Genomic DNA, 9,255 nt, shown 5'->3' with positions numbered 1-9,255 from the left:
AGAAATGACTAAAATCAGTGTGCCTCAAAAAGAAAATTATGACTGTGTAGATTTGAACATCCAATTGCAACTTCTGTCCCAAGGATTGAGAAAAAAGAAAAGAAACATGAAACGGAGAGAAGAAAACAATAAAACATAATGTGGAGAAGAGAAAGATGGTATGAAAAAAGCTATAGAAAAAAAGAACTAGAGTGTTTTTAAAAAGTATGTTTTGTGTATACCTGTAGGACCATGAAGAGATGTGTGAATCGTATTTCTTCTTTCATCTATAGCCATTAATACACATACTTATTCTAATTAGATATATAGTGAAAATTCCCAAGAAAGACTAGTATTTCTATATTCATTTATTAAAAGAAACTAAACCTTTGAGGGAGTCCATTGTTGTTGTGGAGATGATAAAACTGAATACTAATGGACCCATGTAAGACCACAGAGATAGGAAGATATGGGTCAGAAAGGTCCTTTCCCACCAGTGCCCTCTGTCTCTGATACAACTTGTATAAACAGTATTGGTGGGTGATAGACATGGAAGCCTTTATTACTACGGTCAACAGAAAACAGCCTGAAATAAAACAGATTTTTGTTTGCATCCTCCCTCAATAGAATTACCATTTCCCTTAAATATGATAAATAGAAGAACTTAGCCTAGACATATGTTAGAGAAAAAAAATTCAGTGCAGCAGAATGCCTTATAAGTCGCCGAATGTAAAACATGTGTTACAATGTAATAAAAAAGTCATCCCGTTTTAATAATTATTTAAAGTTATTATTAAGGAATGGGGGGATAGAGAGATAATCATTGATTCTATGAAACAAACGTGATTACTATATTTAGCAGGTAAATCAACTATAACTACTCAAAGAGAATTTTAATTTTTTTTTCAAATCTGTGTTTCTCTTAATCAAAACATTCCAGCATCTGTTTTATATCAGAAATGAATAAAATATGTCCACATGAACAGAATATATTGGCTTTTACTTTTTGTGCTCAATTGTTTTAAAAGATCATCAAGAAAAAGAAATGTTTCAAAATCTCTTTTTGTTTTCGTTACAATTAAAATTCTCCTCAGTTGCTGGCTAGTGGATCCGATCTATACATCAGCACATTTTAACGTCCCTGGAATTGTGAAGTAAGAGTGAAAATTTCCTTGACTATTGAAAATCATGCTTGGAATTAAAAGAAAAATTTCCTCTCCTGAGGTGACAAGGTACTGCTCTTGTTGGAGGGATTGAAATTGGAGCCAACAGTGCATACATCTTACAGAAGACTCTAAAAATCCGACAGCAAAGGTTGGGTCGCTCCATTACTGTGAGGGGCAGTGACCAATAGAAAAAGAGGGAGAAGATCCAAGGAGGCTGAGGTAAGCCATCCTGAAGCCTGTCAGAGTGGAAACAATACATCAAAAGGTCTTCATGGTGAAGAGTCACCATCCCTTTCATTTATTCTGATTGGAGGTTTAACAGCATCAAGTCAAAACAAAGAATTTTCATTCTTTTATTACCTCCCCTCCCCCACCAATTTATTTTACCCAGCGTCAGACCAGCCACGGGACTCAACGGTATATTCCTGGAAAGCAAGGTAAACTATTCTGTACTTTTTTACAACTTTTGGTTTAGATACTCAGAGTTCTGATTCAAAAGATGTGGTGTTACAGTTTCAATAACTAATGCAAATCTCTACTCTGAAGAAACTTTAACTTGTCTCTGTTGGAAGCAGTCCAGAGAAGCATTCTGCCTTCAGAAGCAGTCTGACAGCTGGCAGAAGCAATTCTGAGCGTTAATGGGAGGAATGAAAGACCAGCATACCATTAATGAGTGATTTTATGTTTATGTTCCTAGGATTTGGTGAAATGTATTTGTGCTATTAGTTGCTTTAGCTGAGTGCCCACTGAGGTAACTGTAAATTTTATATATGTAACACAGGTTATAAGCTAATGTCTAAATATGTACTATGCATATATTTTTCTCTGACACTAGTTCTTTGTGAATGTTATATTTGGTGCTATTCAATGGAGGAAAATTTCTTTCTTCTAAAAGTATACATCAGAAAGTATTAACTTAGTATTTGTTATATTTATACTGGATATGTAAATATAGGGGAAATTTTAACTTATGTTCTAAATAGTTTTTGTTCTTTCTTATCCTGATTAATTGTGTCATAGGTGAATAAACATGTATCAAAATTACATAACTGATACATTAGCTCGAAATAATTTCTGTCATATGCAGGCATGAGCATATATATACATTTGTAAAATATAGAGACAGTCTATATGAGGGAGATTATAACAATTATATAGGAGATAATGGTTATGTGAAAATTTCATAATTCTGCTTCTTGGCTGAACATCTTCATTCTGATTTGTACTTAAAGTTACACAACTCTTACTCAAAAGTAAAGCTTACCTGAAAAGTTCAGCAACAGAGCCAGAGATGAATCTCCTACTTTACTTCAGATCCTAGACCCATCCTTTACCATAAACTTCTAAATTGTCCTTTGATCTCTACATTTCTTTGGTCTGAGGGCCAAAGAACCTGGGAAATCTCCTCCAGATGTTATTCTCATTTAAGGGTAAAAATAAAAGCACATGCAGATGCCCACCTCTTAGGAACAGCTCTCAGTTGCCACTTCATTTATTAGATCACATTTTGTTCTCTTATACTCAACTACTGGTTTCAGTAAAGTTTCTCAAGTTAATAGCTTGAAATGGAAAAGCACTTAAGCTTGCTAAACTTTGCTTTCCATTTCTCAGCTTTCACTATGACTCAGTTAAACCCAGAAAGGTTAAGGATTGTGAATTTGTTTCAATGTCTGTAAACTGCTTTGCCTGTGATGGGTACTCAACACATGTGTATTCATTGCTGTGTATGGATTAGAAGTGAAGATTCTCAGCCCTACCTTGAAGAAACAATGCTTACTGGGTTGATTCTTGCTGGTATTTAAAGATCAATGTACTATTTAACATTTGTGTTACTTATTCTACAGGTGTTGTAATGGCAACCTCAATTTGTTTGACGCTTTGGGTGTTACTCATAGCAGATACTGTGTGGACACAGAGTGTGAGACAGGCCTATGAGGTACAGGACCCAGAGGACTGGGATGTGCATGATGATTTCTATTGTCCCAGGGAATGTTTTTGTCCACCTAGTTTCCCTACTGCCTTATACTGTGAGAACAGAGGTCTCAGAGAAATCCCTGCTATTCCTTCAAGGATCTGGTACCTCTACCTGGAAAACAACCAGATAGAAACCATACCTGAGAAACCATTTGAGAACGCCACCCAGCTAAGATGGATCAATTTAAACAAGAACAAAATAACCAACTACGGGATTGAGAAGGGGGCTCTAAGCCAGCTGAAGAAACTTCTTTTCCTGTTTCTAGAAGACAATGAGCTAGATGAGGTACCTTCTCCATTGCCAAGAAGTTTGGAACAGTTACAGTTAGCTAGAAACAAGGTATCCAGAATCCCTCAGGGGACCTTCAGTAATCTGGAAAACCTGACCCTTCTTGACCTACAGCATAACAAACTTATAGATAACGCCTTTCAAAGAGATACCTTTAAGGGACTTAAGAACCTCATGCAGCTAAACATGGCCAAGAATGCCCTGAGGAACATGCCTCCAAGATTACCAGCCAACACCATGCAGCTGTTTCTGGACAACAACTCCATTGAAGCAATACCCGAAAATTATTTCAATGTGATTCCTAAGGTGGCCTTCCTGAGACTTAACCACAACAGACTGTCAGATGCAGGCCTCCCGTCCAGAGGGTTTGATGTGTCGTCAATTCTGGATCTCCAACTGTCTCACAACCAGCTCACAAACTTTCCCCGAATTAACGCTAACCTGCAGCACCTTCACCTTGATCACAACAAAATTAAAAGTAAGTAGCCATGAGGATATGCCTGTGACCAAAATGTCCATCATGATGTCTAGTCTCTGTCCCTTATAAGAATATCAATTGTGTTGTTCCCCACACCAACACACAAGTAATGGGCTGTTAGAATTGACAAATTATTTTCAGGTTTCATTACACAATGTTGTTGACTCAGCTTTCATAAACCAAAATTCCCAAATCTTCAAGTTCAGGATTGAAAGCTGAATCTTAGTCATCTACACAGGACTTTTATATATGGGAGAAAAGAAACACCTCTGTTTTCTTTGCCTTGGAGAGATTCTGGTATTTCTCTCTCTGTGGTTAAACATCACTATATCTCAGTGTTTCTCAGAGTAGCCTTGAACAGAAGGTCAACTACTTGTCCCAGGATCCTGAGTACCAGGATTATAGGATTGTGCCCCCATGCCTGGCACTCTGTGGTGTAAATTTGTTGAGAAAATATGTAAGGTACAATCTCATGAATTATCTATAGAATAGGATATAAGAGTTGATGCCTGAATCTCCCTAAGTATCACCATTGACCAAATACTCCATGGTAGATTGGGTTTCAGTGTGCATATGATAGTGTCCCCTCACCCCAGAGTTTCTGAGTCATTCAGTCTTGGTAAAACCCAAGATCTCTCATTTTCAACAAGTTCTCAGGTGCTGGTCCTGATGCTGTGGGTTATCATACATAGAGGTACTACAGATGCTCAAGAATTTAGTTACTTGAGATGGAAACGAATGCCCTGGGAACTGGTAATTACCAGGACTTAGTTATGGATCCACAGTGAGGAAAATAACTATTCTTTCTTGAAAAAGCTTTGGATATAGAGTGGATAGTGGATCAGGTTGAAGCCTTTCCAAGCAAAAATGTTATGGAAGGATGAAGTGGTTACAAAATGTACACTCTTGGAAACATTTGAGATTAACTCAACCTATTCAGAGTTACATCAGGATGTCTCTGATGGTGAAAGTGAGTAATTTTATATTCCACACTTAGGAACTGGTACACAGCCTAAGATTCATCTTCAAATCCAATATAAGCATTTTGGGAGGATAACCATGGGGAGATTCCTTCTGTAATTTTTTTTAATGTGGTCTTGAAGTGAGTGGTGATGAAAGTGTTCTATAGAAAGTAAGCCAGGTAAATGCCACAGGTTTATGCTTCCTAGTTATCATTTGCTAAAGATTCATTTAGCATACGTTCACATAACCATTCCATTACAGGGTCGGAGCACCTTTCCACTGCTTGGAGAGCACAGATTTTTGTTTTCATTATTGTTGTCATGTAATTGAGCATAAAATTCTGAAACTGTATGGCATGTTGCCAACACAGCAGTTATTTTTTCCCCTGTGGTGAGGAAATGCACTGTTTAACACACCAGTCAGAAGGAAAAGATACAACATAGAAAAATTGTTAGATGAGTATGTTTAGTTGAGCCAAACATCATAATGTTTAAGGAGGACCCTGGGTTTATATGTTTTTCCTGATCAGAGGTCTATGTTCCTATAGGTTGATTCCTTATCTACAATAAAGCCCCACAGATAACTGGAGATGGAAATTAATTTCAGGTGATTCAACATAGACTTTTGTATGTGAGTTGCAGATGTTGGGAGCTTGAGATCGAGTCTTTAGGAATGATGTGCCAGCATTGAACACAAGGTTGCGAAGCAAGCCATTGTGTCCTCTCCTGAAACTTCACAGAAGGATTTCAAAGCTGTGAAAAACATTCCAATATTTTAGTCAGTCAACCTTATATATTAGCATGTGTCAGACTCAACTGAGTTTGTGAAAGGTTGTAGGGATCCCCCACCCCAGGAGCCTAAGGATTCAAGTCTGTAATCATTTCGTTGCTTGTATCATTTCCTTGGCTGGAGAAACCCGAAACCTCCCAAGACCCTTTTGTGATGTCGTTGGGAAGTTCAAAGAGAAAACTAAAACTAAAACCCAGGAGGGTGACAGTAGCTGTCTAAAGACACAGAGTGATGGGATATTCAAAACCAGAGGCTCTGGTCTCTCACCTTAACAAAAGGCCACCATGTCTGCTCATTTAACACACGGACCTAGTTTTGTTTACCATAGAAATAAATGTAGAATAAGGATTTCCTTTCTTGGAATAACTGGATGAGAATTTTATCGATCACATTGTGTTATAATAATTATTAGTGTACTTAGTTCTTGTCAAATAATCTAGTTGCTAAAAAATATTTGCAAGAAACAAAACTTTCATATGAAAAGTCCATTAAATTTACCAGTGAACTTTGCTTCTGTGATTTTGGAAAAAAAACATGTATTTCTTCTGAGCATGAGGGACTTGAATTTTTATGGAAAATATGCATATAGTCTGATAAGTTACTTCTCCACATTCTCTGAGAAGAATCCTAACTTATGGAAAATTATTAAGTTTATAACTCCTATTTCTCATATTCAGTTATTTGAATATACTGAATATGAAGTATGGGAGTGATGAGGATATCAAATAAGGAACTGAGTGAAACACAGTATCCCTGGTGGGCAAGGATCCCAAGTAAGAGAAAAAGGCTAGTCTGGGCTGACTTTTTATACAATACTCAGGTCGAAAAAATAGTCATATTTCCTGATACGGTCTGTGTGTGGATAAAGTGATTATGCATTTGAAAAAACTATAAGCACAAAACTGATTTACATATGTGAGCCTTGTTTAAATCAAGTCAATTCACAAGATAACATAGGGTTTGGACAAAACAGCCATTATCCAAGTATTAAATCATTTGAAATTATATTGTGAATTTGTTTGCACCAAAAGGACATAGGAGAGAGACTTTTCCCAAGTTAGGTATGTCTAGTTGAAAAAGAGCTCTTGCTCATTTTTTTTTGTCGAAAGCAGAAGCCATGGATTAATGCTTGAGATCATCTGCCTCAAGCTTACAGGAATTTTGGGCACATAACAGCTCTTCACTATGGAGAGGACTCTCAGTGTGGCTGTTAGTGCTGTGAGCTCTAGTCCAAGACAGGTCTTGCTTTCCCCATCAGTACCAGGTATAAAGGTTGATGGGGTATTTCTTGGGCTCAATCCTCTGTAATTCAACCCTTGGCAAATGCCTTCTCTTATGTAGGGGATTCATGGCTTTAAGTATTATATGTAGAATTACGATAAATACTTCATGTAAACGTACCATATATTACTTCGCATATTTTTTTTTGGGGGGTGCGTTTCGAGACAGGGTTTCTCTGTAGCTTTGGAGCCTGTCCTGGACTAGCTCTGTAGACCAGAGATCCACCTGCCTCTGCCTTCCGAGTGTTGGGATTACAGGCATGTGCCACCAGCGCCCGGCCATTACTTCGCATATTTTAAGGTAACAATACAGCAAATTATCCTTGCAAGAACTCTTCTACCTATCAGTCGACTCATTTACCTATGTACCAGGTCTAATAACTGTCTCTGCTTTTAATCCTCCAAATATGTTTCTCATTTTTGCATAGTAAGGCAATTTTCACATGCTTCCTCTCACTTGTAAGCTTAGAAAATATCTGAGATATCTTATTTACCTTGGTTCTATCATTGTTTTCAATAATATTACCTATGTAATATCTCACACTAAAATACAGCAGGGCATAGAGTGAGAACAGTGCACCTGATACATCAAACATTTTCCAGGATCATTCTTATGAAACAGATAGGTACAATAACTTGTATCTCTACAGCTTTCCTCACATGAGGTCACTTGGCCCCTTAGGGCCACTGCAGTATTTTATTCATCTAGACTTCTAAAATTTTGGTGTTTCAATTTAACCATTTATTCTATCATTCCTTCCATAGATGTGAACATCTCAGTAATATGTCCCACCACACTGCGTGCCGAACAGGATGCCTTCATTCATGGACCTCAACTGAGCTACCTGCGCCTGGATGGGAATGAAATCAAGCCACCAATCCCAATAGATTTAGTGACATGCTTCAAGCTTCTTCAGGCCTTCATTATATAAACAGCCATCAAATCCAAACTGGATTAAGAGTAGATGTGTGTGGCATGAAATTTGATTGTTTCTCCTAGGTTTAGGTCACAAGCCACATTTACAATTGTTCTTAACCACAATTTTCATCTGTGCAGCTTATTTTTTTTTCCATTTGAAAATGCTTTGGTCACTGGCATGCAGCTGCTGCTTGTTTGTATTAATTTGCTTTCCTCTGATTAACTAAATAGACACAGAGTTGAGATAACTTCTCAACTCAAAGCTATTTTTGTCTGTTGGCTACTATTACTAATATCAAGTAATTTTTATTGTTACATATTCTAAGTGATTTACTTGTCTATGACCAAATATATGTGTGTACTGGTTGTGTACATATAAGCACAACAATGAGACAGCTGTAGGAAGTGCTGAAGAAAATGAATAAGTGAAATAATCCTTTGTCATAATTATCATGAACCTACTAGTCAAATGCCTCCTAGCCATTAGAAATAAACAATGAAGCAGGAGAGAGATCTTCTAGTCATTTAGGATTACAACAATGAAGACATTTGTGGTTTATTATCATTTCCTATAGTTCTTCTTAGATCTAATACACTATTTTCCAGTAACTCCACCCGTACATTGTACAGTTGTCAAAACACAATTCTCATGAAAGCACACTGTTTTAACAGTAGAAATTTACTCAAATTGCAAATTATCCAGTTCTTATTTTTTTGGATTTTCTAAATAAAAATATCAAATGTTTTCTAACAAAAGGGAAGTGTGATGTTGCTTCAAGGACATTATTCACAACTTTCATTTAGGAACTGTTATAATAAGAAAGTGTTATAGTCTCAACTATTTTGCTAGCATGAATACAAAATGTTCTCCTGTCTTACTTTTTCCAATAAGCATAAGAATGATTATATTATAAGTACATGACATAATACACTTATTTGTGATAAGTTTTAAAAAACTCAGTATTTCATTATTCAACCAGGCATACTTTTCTGTTGCATTTTAGTTTTATAATTTTTTTCAGATACTATAATAATAAATATATAATACAAAATTTATATATAAATTTCTATATGATTTCAAAATGATTTTCTAACAATCCAATATATTCCTATATAAAAAAGACCGTATACATTTGTGAAACACTTGTAAAGGAATCCAGTAGGTTCCTATACTCCAAAGTCTTTTAAAATACTTATAATATTTGTAACATGAATTCTCATGAACAAAACATGATGTGAAGTATTATTTATTTATTTTCACACTCAAATTTATTTGGAATGAGAAGCCAACTAAAATATTCTTAAGGCAAGAAAACAAATTAATTGGCATGAAATCAAAATTTAAAAATTATTTAAGGCACATACATTATGAAAATTATGTCATATACAATTATAAAATATAGGTTATTAGCTGTGAC

At 36.1% G+C, this 9,255-nt stretch overlaps 1 protein-coding gene across 1 annotated transcript; it reads left to right on the top strand.

The window, feature by feature from the left end:
- Positions 1–1,090: 1,090 nt before the first annotated feature.
- On the top strand, positions 1,091–8,593 carry Kera (keratocan). Its single transcript, XM_028881189.2, has 3 exons — positions 1,091–1,582; positions 2,990–3,886; positions 7,684–8,593. Exons 2-3 carry the CDS (start codon positions 2,998–3,000, stop codon positions 7,848–7,850), a joined length of 1,056 nt encoding a protein of 351 aa, XP_028737022.1. The 5' UTR covers positions 1,091–1,582; positions 2,990–2,997; the 3' UTR covers positions 7,851–8,593.
- The last annotated feature ends 662 nt before the right edge of the window (positions 8,594–9,255 follow it).

This window comes from Peromyscus leucopus, chromosome 18, assembly GCF_004664715.2.
Source record: "Peromyscus leucopus breed LL Stock chromosome 18, UCI_PerLeu_2.1, whole genome shotgun sequence".
Lineage (NCBI taxonomy): Eukaryota > Metazoa > Chordata > Mammalia > Rodentia > Cricetidae > Peromyscus > Peromyscus leucopus.
Note: the sequence above shows the minus strand (reverse complement) of the source record. Positions and strands in the feature narration are given on the sequence as shown.

Excerpts from the sequence above, each read along its gene's own strand:
- Kera (XM_028881189.2), top strand. The coding sequence starts at position 2,998 with ATGGCAACCTCAATTTGTTTGACGCTTTGGGTGTTACTCATAGCAGAT. Across the intron at positions 3,887-7,683 it reads TGATCACAACAAAATTAAAA|ATGTGAACATCTCAGTAATA; the intron begins GTAAGTAGCCAT and ends TTCCTTCCATAG.